This window comes from Miniopterus schreibersii, assembly GCF_964146895.1.
Source record: "Miniopterus schreibersii genome assembly, chromosome: 5".
Taxonomy (NCBI): domain Eukaryota; kingdom Metazoa; phylum Chordata; class Mammalia; order Chiroptera; family Miniopteridae; genus Miniopterus; species Miniopterus schreibersii.
The window spans coordinates 89893190-89910565 of record NC_138106.1 but is presented as its reverse complement, the minus strand read 5'-3'; the positions used below and the strand labels follow the sequence as shown (position 1 = coordinate 89910565).

General features: G+C 56.0%; 1 protein-coding gene across 3 annotated transcripts in view; it reads left to right on the top strand.

Annotated features, from left to right (window-relative positions):
- Positions 1-17376, top strand: part of FBLN2 (fibulin 2) — an 88264-nt gene that overhangs the window by 25091 nt on the left and 45797 nt on the right. For all 3 annotated transcript variants that reach the window (XM_081137708.1, XM_081137710.1, XM_081137709.1), the window contains exon 2: positions 7905-9250. In XM_081137708.1, coding sequence (XP_080993834.1) covers positions 7960-9250 — 1291 coding nt within the window. In that variant the 5' untranslated portion in view covers positions 7905-7959. The remainder of the gene's footprint in view (positions 1-7904; positions 9251-17376) is intronic.

Here is a 17376-nt window from a genome sequence, read left to right as displayed (position 1 = left end):
TTACTATTGTTATTATTATATATTTTTTTGTTAATCCTACTGGAGGATATTTTTTCCATTGATTTTTAGAGAGAGTGGAAGGGAGGGAGAGAGGAGAGAGAGAGAGAAACATCAGTGTGAAAGAGACACATCGGTTGGTTGCCTCCCATGTGCTCCCTGATCGGGGCTGGGGATCCGACCTGCAACCTAGGTATGTGCCCTTGGTAGGGAATCGAGTAGTCATATTGTTATTAACGTGCATACATTATCCAGCTTTTTAGTTGACAGGTATAGGGGAGAGCCTTTGGGCGTTTTGCTTTGTCTCTTTAGGCCTGGTGAGCTCCCATCTTGGGAGTGTGCCTCTCCCTTACCCCCAATCCCCAACCACCACATATACACCCATGAACCATCCAGAGCAGCTGTAGAGATGTACCAGGGCCTCTTGAGGTTAACTCCCCAAGGGGTCTGGCCCCTTCTCTACTGGGCCACCTCCTCCACATACATCCCAGCTGGTCCCATCCTTCTTGTGGATAGGCACACAACCTTCAGGTAGCACCAGGGGACTCTGAGCAGCATGCAGGGGGCCCAGACCTCTACTCTCCCAGCTGGAGACCACAGTGGGAATGACCATGGGTTCCCAGTTCTGAGGTGAGTGTGGGGAGATCCTGAGCTCAAAACAGACCTTGCCACCGTTAGTGAGTGGAGAGGTCATGTGGACATGGGAGCCCCATGCCCTGTGTGACATCTTAGAGTGACCAAGGCTCAGTGGTTTTTAAGAGGATTTGGAAACCTGAATTTTCATGTGAACATTTCCAATTTGTAAATAATGGTAACTAATTTAAAACTAAAACCCCACCATGTGGGATAAACAAATGCAGTCATGGGCTAGATAGTGCCTGTGGACCCCTGGCCTTGATTGAAGGTGTGCTAGAACCTCTTCACTGTATACAGGTGCAGAGCCTAGACTCAGAGAGAGCCAGGGCCTTACTTAGATTTGCACAGCAAATGAGGAAAACACAAAATCAGGGTCTAATGTTCATCATTACACTGGGCCTGGGGCAGGGGTGAGTCCAAGATCTGGAATCACCTGGATGTGGGCGGAACATGATGCTGGGGAGTGATGTCCAAGGGCCATGCCACTGTAGGGACCGAGAGGGTGAGCAGAACTAGGGGTTTGACTTGTAGGAGAGCGTGCAGTGGGGTGGCTGGGGTGCAGCGGGCCTGGCTAGCAGTAAAGGTCCTCCGGGAGGAGCCTCCCCGCCTCTGGTGGGAATATTTCCCTCTCAGGAAGTATTGTTCATCTGAGTGTGTGAGGAATGGAAAGGCGGAGGGAGGGTGGGAAGAGGGTTTACGTTTTGGTCTGCAAATGTTTCTTTTGTTTCTTATTTTCCCCAATTTTTAAAAAATGTTTTCATTGATTTTAAGAGAGAGGGGAAGGGAGAGAGAGAGAGAAAGAAACAATGATGAGAGAGTCATTGATCAGCTGCCTCCTGCATGCCCCCTACTGGGAATTGAACCTAAAACCCGGGCCTGTGCCCTGACTGGGAATCGAACCCCGATCTCCTGGATCCTAGGTCGATGCTCAAACACAGGCATGCTGGTCAGGCAGATGCTTCTTTTCTTAAACGACACTGCTGAGCACTGACTCGGCCTTTGTGCTGTCCACTGCGTCGCCTGCAGACAGTCACTGGCTTTGTTATTGGGGATCGCAGGCCCGGGCTCTCCCAGTGACCAGTTCCTAATCAGACTGGCTTTATGGAGCCCCCACCCTCCGGAAGCGGCTTCTCAGCTTGGGGAATGTGTGTGTCACCTCTTGGAGTCCCGTGACTCCTTGGAGTCCACACACTCCTGTCCCTGGTAGCATTCTTACCATCTTCACTTGAATGATCCCTGGGCTCCTCATACTCAATGCGGCCCAAACTGGGCTGCACATCTCCCCTGGGGCCCATGGCCCTCCTTCCTCAGGAAGTGGCAGCTCCATCCTTCTAGGCACTTCAGCCAAAGCCTGGGCTCATCCTGGACTCCTCTCCTGTCACACCCATGCAGTCTAGCAGCAAATCCTGCCAACTCTACCTTCAAAATCATTCCCCTGTCCACTGTCCTCTCCCACCTCCTGTCACTTGTCTCCCTGGCTTCTCTGCTCTTGCCTGGCCCCCCTGCTTTTAACAAAGCAGCTCTTAATAGAGTCGCATCAGTCATTCCAGGCCCAGGGCTTCCAGCAGCCCTCACTATAGCCAGAATCCCTGCGTGATCTGGCTGTCACCACACTCACCCTTGCTCATTTCGCTCAGCAGCGGTGGCCTCCTGCTGTTCCTCACCTCCCTCCAGCTGGTCCTGCCTAGGTCCTTTGCACCTGCTGGTCCTGTCTGCCACCTGACATACTTTGCCTGCAGACATTCACGTGGCTGTCTCCATTGATCCACTCAGGTCTCAGCTCAAATGCCACTTCTCAGAGAAGCCTTGTGTGAGCATCCTGGCTAAAACGGGCTCTTTCACACCCCAGTCACTTTCTGTTCCACTTCCCTGCTTTCATTCATTTATTTCCTCATTGTACTTACCACATGCAGAAACCCACTGAATTGCTGTGGGTTTATGACGGGCCTCCCTGCATCAGAAGGTCAGTGCCAGCAGAATGGCCATGAAGCCTGTCTTATTTGCTAATAAACCTCAGCTCTAGAAGGAGCCCCGCACATAAGACGTGCTCAGTTGGTGCTGGCTGCCTGGCTGGCAGAGGCAGGCCTCCTTTCCTGGCTGTGCTGGCCACTGAGTGGCTATTGTCCTGGCCTTGCCCCTCTAGGCACAGGTCCTGTACTCTCAGGTCATGCTTGCCTCCCCTGCCCTAGCTCAGCCGGGAGGTGGGCAGCTGCCGGTGGCTTCCTCTAGAAACAGGGTGGCTCTCCCCTCTGCCTGCTTGCTCTTTGTCTGAAACTTTTAAGAAGTTTTTATTACTATTTTTAGGTCTGAAATTACAAACACTTAAAATACTAGCGATGTCACTCCATTGTCTTTTTATCCCTTTTAAAAAAAATTGGAAAATTTTAGCTAAGTGGCTGCAAATGGTAGCCTGGGGTTGGGGGCTGGAAGTGGGTGGAGAAGGAGCCCTTGTCTGTGACCCAGGCCATCAACCTCAGGGGGCAGCCTGGCCCCCGAGCTATGGTGGGATGTGGGGACCGGTGATTTTGTAAGGGTGACAGTGGGGGAGGATGGGGACTTGTGAAAAGGTGGCATTTGAGTGGCCTGTAGAGGATGGTGAGGAGGGGCTGGGGAGACAGAGAGCCCTGCGAGAGTGTCGTTTGAAGGCCTTTGAGACGGGAGGGTCAGGCAGCTTCCACAGGGTATCTGGACCTTTCCTTGCTGGCCACCTGACTCGGCATGGTCTGAAGCCTCTGGTGTGTCAGGTCAGCTGCTCTGGGATTACACTGGTTTTGCAAAGAGTAGCAGTGGAGTGAGGAACAGCACTGAGGGGGCAGAGGAAGTGGAAGGCTGTTCATGGGGGAGAGTGGATGGAACTTGAGAGGTGCCAGGATGGGGGTGGGAGTATCCAGGATAATTCTGGAAATGGTGGTAACCTTTGCTGGGGCAGCTGAGGAGGTTGGCAAAATTTGCAATCCAAGGCCATCTTGGGAGGCCGTTCCTTAGCCCTGGCGGTTGCTGAGGGCTGTGGCAGGGGCTGTCTGCCTCCGCCAAGGCCTAGAAGAGAGCCTGCTGCTGCCCAGCATCCACCTGATCATATCCGCTGGTTGTCAGCCACGGGCTTCTGAGTGGAGGCTGGGGATTGGGCAGGATTTTAGGGGACAGAAACTGTTTGGGTGGTTATGTGTATGCATCCATGTTGTGGGACTATGGCTGGGAGACCACAGCCCATGGTGAGACAGTGTGTGTAACAGTGTGTGTAATTGGGGATTGCATGTGGGTGCCTGTCACGGAGGGTGTGGAGACCCAGAGTGCCCTAGGCTGCTGGATGTGTGTCCTAGAGAAGGAGAGCAGGCGAGCCTGTGAGTGAGTGTGACAGTGGTGAAGGAGGGCAGGCGTGTCTGTGAGTGTGACAGTGGTGAAGGAGAGCAGGCGTGTCTGTGAGTGAGTGTGACAGTGGTGAAGGAGGGCAGGCGTGTCTGTGAGTGAGTGTGACAGTGGTGAAGGAGGGCAGGCGTGTCTGTGAGTGAGTGTGACAGTGGTGAAGGAGGGCAGGCGTGTCTGTGAGTGTGACAGTGGGGAAGGAGGGCAGGCGAGTCTGTGAGTGTGACAGTGGGGAAGGAGGGCAGGCGTGTGTGTGAGTGTGACAGTGGGGAAGGAGAGCAGGCGTGTGTGTGAGTGTGACAGTGGGGAAGGAGAGCAGGCGTGTGTGTGAGTGTGACAGTGGGGAAGGAGGGCAGGCGAGTCTGTGAGTGTGACAGTGGTGAAGGAGGGCAGGCGTGTGTGTGAGTGTGACAGTGGTGAAGGAGGGCAGGCGTGTCTGTGAGTGTGAGTGTGACAGTGGTGAAGGAGGGCAGGCGTGTATCTGAGTGTGAGTGTGACAGTGGTGAGGAGGGCAGGCGTGTCTGTGAGTGTGACAGTGGTGAGGAGGGCAGGCGTGTGTGTGTGTGAGTGTGACAGTGGTGAGGAGGGCAGGTGTGTGTGTGAGTGTGAGTGTGACAGTGGTGAAGGAGGGCAGGCGTGTCTCTGAGTGTGAGTGTGACAGTGGTGAAGGAGGGCAGGCGAGTCTGTGAGTGAGTGTGACAGTGGTGAAGGAGGGCAGGTGTGTGTGTGTGTGTGAGTGTGACAGTGGTGAAGGAGGGCAGGCGAGTCTGTGAGGGTGAGTGTGACAGTGGTGAAGGAGGGCAGGCGTGTCTGTGAGTGAGTGTGACAGTGGTGAAGGAGGGCAGGCGTGTCTGTGAGTGAGTGTGACAGTGGTGAAGGAGGGCAGGCGTGTCTCTGAGTGTGAGTGTGACAGTGGTGAAGGAGGGCAGGCGTGTCTGTGAGTGAGTGTGACAGTGGTGAAGGAGGGCAGGCGTGTGTGTGAGTGAGTGTGACAGTGGTGAAGGAGGGCAGGCGTGTCTGTGAGTGTGAGTGTGACAGTGGTGAAGGAGGGCAGGCGTGTCTGTGAGTGTGAGTGTGACAGTGGTGAAGGAGAGCAGGCGTGTCTCTGAGTGTGAGTGTGACAGTGGTGAAGGAGGGCAGGCGAGTCTGTGAGTGTGACAGTGGTGAAGGAGGGCAGGCGTGTCTGTGAGTGAGTGTGACAGTGGTGAAGGAGGGCAGGCGTGTGTGTGAGTGTGACAGTGGTGAAGGAGGGCAGGCGTGTCTGTGAGTGAGTGTGACAGTGGTGAAGGAGGGCAGGCGTGTGTGTGAGTGTGACAGTGGTGAAGGAGGGCAGGCGTGTCTCTGAGTGTGAGTGTGACAGTGGTGAAGGAGAGCAGGCGTGTCTCTGAGTGTGAGTGTGACAGTGGTGAAGGAGAGCAGGCGTGTCTCTGAGTGTGAGTGTGACAGTGGGGAAGGAGGGCAGGCGTGTCTCTGAGTGTGAGTGTGACAGTGGTGAAGGAGAGCAGGCGTGTCTCTGAGTGTGAGTGTGACAGTGGTGAAGGAGGGCAGGCGTGTCTCTGAGTGTGAGTGTGACAGTGGTGAAGGAGGGCAGGCGAGTCTGTGAGTGTGACAGTGGTGAAGGAGGGCAGGCGTGTGTGTGAGTGTGAGTGTGACAGTGGTGAAGGAGGGCAGGCGTGTCTGTGAGTGTGAGTGTGACAGTGGTGAAGGAGAGCAGGCGTGTCTCTGAGTGTGAGTGTGAGTGTGACAGTGGTGAAGGAGGGCAGGCGAGTCTGTGAGGGTGAGTGTGACAGTGGTGAAGGAGGGCAGGCGTGTGTGTGAGTGTGACAGTGGTGAAGGAGGGCAGGCGTGTGTGTGAGTGTGACAGTGGTGAAGGAGGGCAGGCGTGTGTGTGAGGGTGAGTGTGACAGTGGTGAAGGAGGGCAGGCGAGTCTGTGAGGGTGAGTGTGACAGTGGTGAAGGAGGGCAGGCGTGTGTGTGAGTGAGTGTGACAGTGGTGAAGGAGGGCAGGCGTGTGTGTGAGTGTGACAGTGGTGAAGGAGGGCAGGCGAGTCTCTGAGTGTGAGTGTGACAGTGGGGAAGGAGGGCAGGCGTGTCTGTGAGTGAGTGTGACAGTGGGGAAGGAGGGCAGGCGTGTGTGTGAGGGTGAGTGTGACAGTGGTGAAGGAGGGCAGGCGAGTCTGTGAGTGTGACAGTGGTGAAGGAGAGCAGGCCTGTCTCTGAGTGTGAGTGTGACAGTGGTGAAGGAGGGCAGGCGAGTCTGTGAGTGTGACAGTGGTGAAGGAGAGCAGGCGAGTCTGTGAGGGTGAGTGTGACAGTGGTGAAGGAGGGCAGGCGAGTCTGTGAGGGTGAGTGTGACAGTGGTGAAGGAGGGCAGGCGAGTCTGTGAGTGTGACAGTGGTGAAGGAGGGCAGGCCTGTCTCTGAGTGTGAGTGTGACAGTGGTGAAGGAGGGCAGGCGAGTCTGTGAGTGTGACAGTGGTGAAGGAGAGCAGGCGAGTCTGTGAGGGTGAGTGTGACAGTGGTGAAGGAGGGCAGGCGAGTCTGTGAGGGTGAGTGTGACAGTGGTGAGGAGGGCAGGCGTGTGTGTGAGTGTGACAGTGGTGAAGGAGGGCAGGCGAGTCTGTGAGGGTGAGTGTGACAGTGGTGAGGAGGGCAGGCGTGTGTGTGAGTGTGACAGTGGTGAAGGAGGGCAGGCGAGTCTCTGAGTGTGAGTGTGACAGTGGGGAAGGAGGGCAGGCGTGTCTGTGAGTGAGTGTGACAGTGGGGAAGGAGGGCAGGCGTGTGTGTGAGGGTGAGTGTGACAGTGGTGAAGGAGGGCAGGCGAGTCTGTGAGGGTGAGTGTGACAGTGGTGAAGGAGGGCAGGCCTGTCTCTGAGTGTGAGTGTGACAGTGGTGAAGGAGGGCAGGCGAGTCTGTGAGTGTGACAGTGGTGAAGGAGAGCAGGCGAGTCTGTGAGGGTGAGTGTGACAGTGGTGAAGGAGGGCAGGCGTGTCTCTGAGTGTGAGTGTGACAGTGGGGAAGGAGGGCAGGCGTGTCTGAGTGTGAGTGTGACAGTGGTGAAGGAGGGCAGGCGAGTCTGTGAGTGTGAGTGTGACAGTGGTGAAGGAGGGCAGGCGAGTCTGTGAGTGTGAGTGTGACAGTGGGGAAGGAGGGCAGGCGTGTCTGTGAGTGAGTGTGACAGTGGTGAAGGAGGGCAGGCGTGCCTGAGTGTGAGTGTGACAGTGGTGAAGGAGGGCAGGCGTGTCTGAGTGTGAGTGTGACAGTGGTGAAGGAGGGCAGGCGTGTCTGTGAGTGTGAGTGTGACAGTGGTGAAGGAGGGCAGGCGTGCCTGAGTGTGAGTGTGACAGTGGTGAAGGAGGGCAGGCGTGCCTGAGTGTGAGTGTGACAGTGGTGAAGGAGGGCAGGCGTGTCTGAGTGTGAGTGTGACAGTGGTGAAGGAGGGCAGGCGTGCCTGAGTGTGAGTGTGACAGTGGGGAAGGAGGGCAGGCGTGTCTGAGTGTGAGTGTGACAGTGGTGAAGGAGGGCAGGCGTGTCTGTGAGTGTGACTGTGGGGAACGAGGGCAGGCGTGTCTGAGTGTGAGTGCGCAGGAGGGCTGGTGTCTGAAAGCAGCTGATGCGGGGTCAGCGGCCTTGACCCGGCCGTGCTGTGTCTGCATAGCAGCACCTGTGGTGCCTGCGCGGCCATGGAAGCCCCTTTCTGTGACTCTTTTACACGTGTGGCAATGCCTTTGTGCCTTCAGATACAGGTGACCACTATTGTGTGTGCAGAGACAAGTGCACAGGTGTGAGTGAAGGTGGCTGAGGCTCTGTCCAGGCATCCGGACTAGTTTTTATGTGCATCTGGGGGGTGCATGTGCATCATGTGTGGGCTGGTATGGTGCTGACAGGTGTCCTTTCTGATTCCCCCAGGACCTTGGAGAGGGGACCTTTGACTGGAAGTGGCAGCTGGGCTGACTGTGGGACCATGGTGATGTTCCGGGAGCCTGTAGGAGCCTGGTTGGCCCTGGCCCTGGCCCTGGGTGCAAGCACAGGTGCGGCAGCCCCACGGCAGGACTGCACGGGTGTCGAATGCCCGCCGCTGGAGAACTGCATTGAGGAGGCACTGGAGCCGGGTGCCTGCTGTGCCACGTGTATGCAGCAGGGCTGTGCCTGCGAGGGCTACCAGTACTACGACTGTCTGCAGGGTGGCTTTGTGCGTGGCCGTGTGCCCGCAGGCCAGTCCTACTTCGTGGACTTTGGCAGCACTGAGTGTTCCTGCCCACCAGGTGGCGGCAAGATCAGCTGCCAGTTCATGCTGTGCCCTGAGCTCCCACCCAACTGCATTGAGGCCGTGGTGGCAGCTGACAGCTGCCCGCAGTGTGGCCAGCTGGGCTGTGTCCACACTGGCCACAAGTATGCTGCGGGCCACACGGTCCACCTGCCGCCGTGCCAGGCCTGCCACTGTCCTGACACTGGTGGTGAGCTCATCTGCTACCAGGTCCCCAGTTGCCATGGAGATTCCGAGGCCATGCCCACTGCCGCCACCGGGAACTTCTCAGATCCTGAAGAGAGTGACCCTGCGCAACACTATGAAGACCCCTACAGTTATGACCAAGAGGTGGCTGAAGCAGAAGTGGCAGTGGCTTTGGCAGGCGAGCTTCAGGCAGGTACAGGGGGCCCAGCCACCCTGGGAGGCAGAATTCAGCCGCTCTCTGCCACCGCTACCACCCCCTGGGTGGCTGACCTCCTCATGCCAACAGCAGCTTCTGCCTTGGGCCCGCCAGCTCCTGTGCAGGCCAAAGCCAGGAGAGTGATGGAGGACAGACAAGGGCCAGGGGACGCGGAGAGGGAGGAAATTGCTGCCAGAGGGCAGCTGGCAGCAGGTGGCCTCAGGGGACTCAATGGGCCTCCCAGTTCAGGCCCAGCCAGGCCCAGTCTCCCTGTCCAAGAGAAGAGGGCAGATACCAGAGCAGGGCCGGAAGAGAACCTTATCCCGGATGCCCAGGCCACCCCCCAAAACACTGGACAGGGGGGAACTGGCCCTGTGCTGGGATCAGACATGGCTAGTGTCCTCCAGTCTCAGGCCACATTCAGTTCTCCCAGAGACGCACCAAAGCCCAGCAGCCACACCGTCCTGACCATACCTCCCCATGAGACCACCCAGGTCCTACCCATCCAGGAAGTGCCCAAGCCACCACTGGCTCTGCCCCATCTTCAGCCAGAGGAAGACACTGACCCCAACTCTGTCCATTCTGTCCCCAGAAGTGACTCTGAAGGTAAGTCTCTTTCCTAGTTCCTTCTTAGACGTAGTCCAGGGGAGGCAGCCTCAGGTCGTATCATTGCTGCAGGTCTCTGCACAGCTGCCTGGGACATTGAAGTTGGGTCTGTGGACCCCACACTTGAGGGCATGAACTTCGTAGATGCAGCTTTCTCTCTGGCTTAGCTCCTGGGGATGGAGTGGGTGGGTGGGGGTGAGGTCCCTGTTGCAATCAGTTCTGGGCTACATGCGTGGTATGGCTGTGGTCCAGGGCCCAGTAGGCATCCCTCATCAGGGTTGGGGGTGCATGAGGGGCTCTGCTTAGGTGCAGGTAGGGTCTGTAGGGTCCATAGTGCCCCAGCAGGAAGTGGGGAGTCTCAGAGACCCAGGGCAGCTGCCTTCTCACATCCTTCCAGGCATGGCTGCGACCTCGGTCTCTGAGGTGATAGCCGAGGAACTGCAGTCTCTCATGGGGGCTCTTTTTGAGAGTCTAGGCCTAGGTCTGCCACCTCTTCCCGTTGGTCCTGTTCACACAAGTTGTTCTAATCGCTCTGCTCTGCACGCTGCCCTGGCTTCCGCCTGCTCCGTGTAGAAGCCAGGGTCTTCTCGGGCCACAGGTCCTGCACAGCCTACCTTTGTGACTTCCTCGACCTTGTCTCCATCACCCCTGTCCTAGTCCATTTGGGCTGCTATTACAAAAATACCACAGTCTGGGCGACTAAATGACAGACACTTATTTCTCACAGTTCTGGGGCTGGGAATCCAAGATGAGTGTGGGCATCTGAGGGCCCACCTCCTGGCTTGTCCATGGTCAGCTTCTCGTGTGTCCTCATGCGGCAGAGCAGGCGAGGACACATCTCGGCTGAGGTACCAGTACAGGAGGAGCAGACTCTTTGGTGTGTTTTTTTAGAAAGCTGCTAATTCCATCATGAGGGCTCCACTCTCATCACCTAATCACCTCCCAAAAGCTTCATCTCCAAATACCATCCCGTTGGGGATTAGGGTTTTAACACAGGTTTGGGGTGGGAGATGAATTTCCAATTCATAGTAACCCTCCCCCTCACCCACTCTGCTCAGCCCCACTGGCCTCCTGTCTAGGCGCCATGGCAGCCCCAGGGCACTTGCACCTGCCACTTGCTCTTTCTGATGTGTTCTCCAGGTGTCCACGCGGCTCACTCCTTTTCTCCATTCAGCTGTCTGTTCAAGGTCACCTCCCCAGAGAGGCTTTCCCTGGGCTCCCAGCTAAAAGAACGGCACGCCTTCCTCTTACCTTGCTGCAATTTTTCCTAGTAGAATGTTAGTGCCGTGAGCAGAGGGACATAACTGCCATCTTTTCTGCTGTGTACAGAGCCTCCAGCAAAGCCTGGCACACAGTCAGTACTCTGTAGATATTGAATGAATGAGTGACTTGTAGGGGCTCTGTGTCCACCCCCCCTGTCAGTTGTCCCTTCTCACCCTCGTCTCCCGCCCCCTTCCCATGCACCCTGCAGCAGTATCCCCCTCTGTGCCACATGTGTGTACACTGTTTCCACTAGCACAGGTGCACCTCCTTCAGGAATCCTTCCTTGAATCTTTATGTCTTGTCTGACCCTTCCTCCAGCTCCATTTTCTTTTTTTCCCTCGGAGGGTGTTCTGGGGACTTGTGTCATTGTCTAGAGATCTCTCCCCACAGCTGGGAGTCTGTGTCTTGTTCAGTCCCATGTCATTCACTCTACAATCCTTCATTAGGTATAAATAATGAGCAGGTTTTGGTGGGCCCTGGGGAGGCAGGAATGGACCACTATGGCCAGGCGCTGTGAGGGAGGGATGCCTGGGAGGTATCTTGGAAGACTTCTTGGAGGAGGGGACATGAGGGGATTCTAGGATTTCTGCAGCATTCCCATTGACCCACCCTGCTGCCCACAGCTGTGTGGCCTGGGCCCCAATTTCCCATCTGTTGTGTGCAAAGCCTGTGCACGTGCAGTGAGGGGTAAAACTGCAGGCTCCCCCGACCTGTAGGCCAGATGGTCCACAAGCCCACAGTGCTGTGCATCCAGCCTGCTTGCAGTGGGTGGGGCACACAGTTCACCCTCATGGAGGACCTATTGGGTGCCAGGCCCCGTTTCTGTGACTTGATCTTCTCCACAAACCATGGAGGTAAATTTCTTCTCATTTTAAAGTCAGAGAGGTGTTTCTAGTGGCTCCAGGTCACAGAATGAGAGGTGGTGGGCTGGGACCAAGGCATTGTGTTTTAGGGGCCTCCTTGCTACTGAGCCCAGAGCCTGTGGGAAGTGAGGCGTGTGTGTGGGGTATGGGGCACTGTAATGAGGTGCATGTGTGCTCAGAGGGCTTTTCTCCAGAGCCTGGCACATGCGGTGCGCTTGGGCTGCAGCCTCTGGGGTTTCCAAAACAGACACACCCCTGCCCCCTACCCCACCTCTTGCCACCAGAGGCCTTTCTGTGGTTCTGGGCTTTTGGAATCCTGGAGAATTTCTTTGTTCTCAGGAACCCTGGTTTTTGTTTTTGTTTTCTGCCCTGGGCTTTCTCAGTGGATTTTGGAGTGTGGCCTTTGACGAGGGCTGCTTGTGGGTAAGGCTCTCTGACTGACTGCCCCTGAAGACTGTCCTAGCAGAGGCCCCACACAGGCAAGGCCCAGAAATGAGAATGCTCAGGGCATGAGGGCCTGGACAGGCTGTTTCAGCTTCTGGTGTGCAGGGAAAGGAAGGTGTGGGAGGTTGGCATGTGTGTTGGGGAGTAGGTGGCTTTAAATGGGACCCAGGAGCTTGGCCCTGGCCTGATACCCAAGGGCGGGCCTGCCATCCACCACGCCCACATATCTTTTGTGCTCCTACTCACCCAGTGTCCACCGTCACCTGTGTAACTTAGGCAAATGGCTTATCTTTTTGTGCCTCAGTTTCTTCATCTTTAAGCAGCAGAGAAGTTCCTGCTTCATGGAGCTGGTTGTTTTTTTAATTCTTATCAAAGGATACTTTTTTCCATTGATTTTCTAGAGAGAGTAGGAGGGAGGGAGGGTTAGAGAGAGAGAGACAGACAGACAGACATCGATGTGAGAGAGGCACATCTATTGGTTGCTGCCCGCATGCGCTCCGACCGGGGCCGGGAATCGAACCTGCAACCCAGGTGTGTGTCCTTTTTATGTCCAGTGGTTGGCAGGGAACTTAGTACTTGCTGATTAGTTAAAATACTAGCTATTATTACTCAGTGTCCATTCTTCAGTCCACTCATTTCTTGAACAGATACTTAGGGAGTCGTCTGTGCAGGGCTGTGCAGGAGGGAGGCAGGCGCAGCTCACCTCTTCTGAGGTCTCCTGGGGGAGGAGGCTCTGAATAGATGGGCACACAGATTTACCCATGGCCAGAACCAAGTGCATGGGGGGTGCGGTGGGAGGCCTGATGGGGGCTGGGTCAGGTGCCCAATTGAGCATCTTGGGAGGCGTGGGGGGCCTTAGAAGCCCCTGGCTGCTGTTGTGGGGGAGAGCTGGGGGGAAGGGTCCCCAGTGATGGAAGGACCCTTTGCGAAGAGGAGTTGGGAGGTGGCTTTGCCCTGCTTGCCTGGGGGCCTGCTGAGAGGCGGGCCATGGGCCGGAAATGACCCCCAGCCCTGTTGCCATGGCAGCTCTGGGGCCTGGAGAAGGAGGTTTCCAGCCATTGCCCTGGACCTGGCTAGGGCAGGGGTGGGGGAAAGGGGGGGGTTCCTGTCTTTGAGCCGAAACCCTGCCAGGGATCCAGACTGCCTCTGAGCATGTCCAGATGTGGCCTAATGGAAGCCACATGCCTGGCTCTGTGGGCCAGGCAGAGGGGTATGTCTGTTGCCGTTCAGGGGGCTTTGTGAGGGGGCTTCTATTGCTGGGCTGCCATGATGGAGGCTTGGCAAACACCCCAACCCCAACCTCTGCTGCCTCCCGGGCCACAGGGAGGGGATCCTGAAACAGGTGACCCTCAGGAAGGCAGTGGTTCTCAGAGCAGCTGGAGGCAGTCCCCCTTCTGGAAAAGGCTCCAGCGTAACCTCTACAGGCTCCCAGAGCCAGGCAGGAAAGAGGCCCCTTCCTCAGGGCCTCACTTAATCAGATTCTGCAGGGCAGGGGTCTCTGAGTGCTGTGATGCTCTGGTTAACAGAGAAGCTATTTAAATTCAAATAACTGTATGTTAATTGCAGATACCAAATAGTGCTCCTGCTCCTGCTGGGTACCTTTGTTAGCCCTGTGTGATTATTAACCCCTTTCATCCTCATAGCCACTCCCTTAGTTTGCAGAGGGGATTTAGGCCACTTGCCCACGGACACATGTCTAGGACATGGTGGGCCCAGGTTTCCCTCATATGCCTTCCTGTCTTTATCCCTGGCAGTTGATCCGGAGACCAGTGTAGACACAGACTGTGACAGATGACCAGAGTCCACATCATCTTGGCCTTCTGGAAGCTTATGGTTTATAGGGGAATAAAGAACCCAGTAGTCACTGGGTATGGAGTTTTTGTTCCCTGTGAGCTTGTGTGTGTGTGTGTGTGGCGGGGGCCGGGGGAGGTGCGTCTGATTCCTCCTGAAGATCAGGTAAGGCTTCCTAGGGAAAGTGATGTTTGAGCTGGAGGGGTTGTTGACTGGGTGATGGGTGGAAGCAGAGAGAAGAGAGTGCTCCAGACATAGGACGCAGGGTGTGCAAAGGCCCTGCACCTGAGGGAATTCATTGGATTAAAAGGAGGCTGTGTGGCTGGAAGCAGCTGGGAGGAGCAGCGACCAGGCCATTGGGATGAAGATTTAGGGGTGTGGGGAGCCACTAGGTGTCGGGCCATAGGTATTACCTTCTGGGTGCAGGGAGGAGACTGCAGGAGCAGGTCTCTCCCTGCCTTACCCTACAGTCCCAGGAGCCAGCCCTGGGCCTTCCCAAGGTCTATGGGTCCCCAGGGCCCCCAGGAGTAGGGGAGAGGGACTCACCTAGACTCTGTTTCCTGGTAGACCCTGCCCTCTCCCCTCTAGTGTTGGTCTGTGGAAGACTAAGCTTGTGTAGGATCTGAAGAGCCCATGAGCACAGCCTGGGGACCTGAGGGAGCCAGGCTGGGATTCCAGACATCTGAGCCTGTCTTATACGACAGAACTGCCTCCTGCGAGAACTCAAGGCTCCTGGGGCAGGCTGGGGAGGAGTCACCCCGTGGGGACCACCGCCCTGCTCAGCAGCAGAGTGCTGTGAGGAGAGCCGACAGGCGGGCCCAGCCAGCCCTGCCTCTCATCACCCCCAGCCCAGAGGGTCTTGAAATGGGATGTCTGACTGTCAGGGCCTGCTGGGAGCAGCCAGAGCCAGGGCGGGCAGACAAGAGGCCTGGGCTTATGCAGTGTTCCATCCCGTGCTTGCTTTTCAGTTGTCAGCGTGTGAGGAGCTCCCTCACTAGTGCTCCACTGTGTGCTCATTCCTCTTTTGTTTACAGTCCCTAGCAATGGGCCCTCAGGTTGTTTTCAGTCTTTGTCATTAAATAGCCGTGTTTGGATGAACATCTTTATGCCACACCCCACCTCGGAACCACAGGGTCAGTGTGCGTATGCACTTCTTTATTTTTATTTTATAAAAGTCAGTCATACATTTTTACAAATGAACACACCTATGTAACCATCACTGAGATCATGAAACATCATGAGAGAGCTCAGATCACCTCGAAGTGCTCATCCGTGGAACCACTGCCCCGGTTCTAACTGCAGCTGCCAGCCTGTTAGGGACGGAGCCGTGCAGGGGGTTCTCGGGTCCGGCTTCTTCCACTCAGCGTTTCTAGGTTCCCTGGGTTGCACGTCCTCATGGGTCCTTTTGTTGCTGAGCAGGGCTCCCTGTTACGGATGGGCCCCGTTTGGCTGCACACTCTCCTGCCGAGGGCCTTGGGGTTGCTTCCAGCCTGGGGTCATTAGGAAGAGCGTTGCCATGTATCTGCTCAGATGATCAACCACATGCATTTATTTTTTTAATCCTCACATGAGGACATGCTAGAGAGAGGAAGGGAGGGAGGGAGAAAGAAAGGGAGGAGAGAGAGAAACAGCGATCTGTTGCCTTCTGTACATGTCCTGACAGGATAGGGCCTGCAACCGGGTATGTGCCCTGACCAGGAATTGAACCAGCGGCCTTTCTTCGGAGCACAGGACAACACTCAACCAACTGAGGCACTTGGGCAGGGCAGCCACACGCGTTTCTTTTGGGAGATGTTGGCAGGTGTGTGCTCAGTTTAGAAGACACAGAATGCGTGTTTATAACCCTGGTAGATGTTGTTGACTTGTCCTCCTCTGATGGTTTATCATTTTTATTTACACCTGCAATGTAGGAGAATGCCTGCTTCCCCAGTTTACTTATTCAGCAAATACGTATTGAGTGCCTGCCACACTGTTGCAGGTGCTGGGGTACAGCAGTGATGAACACAGATGAGCTTCCATTCCTCATGGGGCTTCCACTCCATGTGTGGGGGATGCAGTCAGTCCCATGAATGTGTAAACCCTGTGGTTAGATGGTGAAAGCGTTGAGAAGAGAGTGAGCAGGGTGCTGTAAAATGTTTCCAGCATGGTCAATCTGGGAGGTGGAAGTCAGTGTCTTGCAGTGATTTTAGTTTGCACGTGTACTTTCTCTCCCCGTGCCTTTATCAAGGGCTCCCCAGCAAGTCTGGCCTCACTCCCAATAATACTGTGTGAGGCTGTGGGGGATCTTTCTGCCGCTCTCCCCAAACTTGTGCCAGTTGTTCCCCCGGGACACACCTTGGTCACAGTATAACCGACCTATTTATTGCCACGCATGTCCTCACGTGAGAACCTCTGCAGCACACACCATGAACATCTAGTGTTGGTCCCAGGTCCAGACGCCAGGCATGGCTGAGGTCAGCTGGGCTCACACTGCTGCGTGTCAGCTCCCCAGGGGGTGCTGATCTGGATGGCCTCACTGGGAGGCCTCATCTCTGCTACAGCCCCCGCTTGCTTCCCTGCCGGAAACAGGGCCTAGGTGAAACATTAGGGGCACACAAGGATTCATGGGCCTAGGCTTGGAACTAGCAGAACTGTTGATTTTACCACATCCTATTGCCATCCACTGAAGGGGCCAGCCCAGGTTTCAGGGCTCCTGCTAATGGCAACTGCTATGAAGTTGCATTGCCAAGTGTGTGGATAAAGGAAGGGAGGAGATTTGGTGCGGTCAGTGCAGTAACGCACCCCAGTCCCTGGGCTGGGTGCTCCATGTATCTCATCTCACTTAGTCCCCAAATGACCTTAACCATCCTTTCCTACCTGGGGGAAACACACAGCTGGCCCAGCTCTGAATCCGGGGCTGCCTGTGCTGAGGCTGTCTCTGGCTGTCCTGCTGAGGTGGGCCTTGGTACAGGGCTCCCCGGTCTGAGGCTGGTTCTGTCCCTCACAGATTGCTTCACTGCCCTGGGCCTCAGTTTTTTCATTGTCAGATGGGCTTCCTGAGAGCTCCCTTCTAGAGCTTTGTTCTCAGTTGGAAGAAAGCTGGCATCTGGCACCAGGTGCTGGGCAGTCAAGCTTCATTCACCACTGGTGTCCTGGGTGCGGTGATTCTAGCCCTGGGTTCTCTGCCAGGAGGGAGGGCGGTGGCTTCTGAGCCTGGGCTGCTTCCTGTTCATGCCATGCCCGAGGCAGCTGATGTAGCTCTTCTGGGCTGAACCAACCCCTTTGGCCTCCTGCACGCTGAGCCGTCCAGAATCCTGGGTGCTTCAGTGAACTGGAGCCCAGAGGTCTGTGCTATGGGCTTCTCTGGGGGCAGTGGAAGCAGTGGCAGCCTCGTTTGCCTGCTGGCACCTCCTTTAAGCTGCGCCACAGTTATGTGGCCATGGAGTCCTTTGTCCTGCAGTGCCTGAGGCTTCGAGGGGAAGCTTCATCTGACTGAGGTCAGCATTTTGTGTTTTGGGGATTTGCTGGGACCTCTTTGTCTACTCCAGGGTCTCTACACTGGGAAAGTGGGCTAGGGGCTGAGTCGCCTGGGGAGTGATCCAAGTTGGCCCTCAGAGAGTGTATCCTTGGGTGTGAATCCTGTCTCTGCTGGCTGTGTGACCTCAGACAATCGACTTACCTTCTCTGAGCCTGAGTTTCTGCACCTGTAAGATGAGAGAGTAACCTCTTACACCCCCACCCCCAGGATTACTGAGAGGAGTGGGAGAGAGAATGGTAATCCGCGGA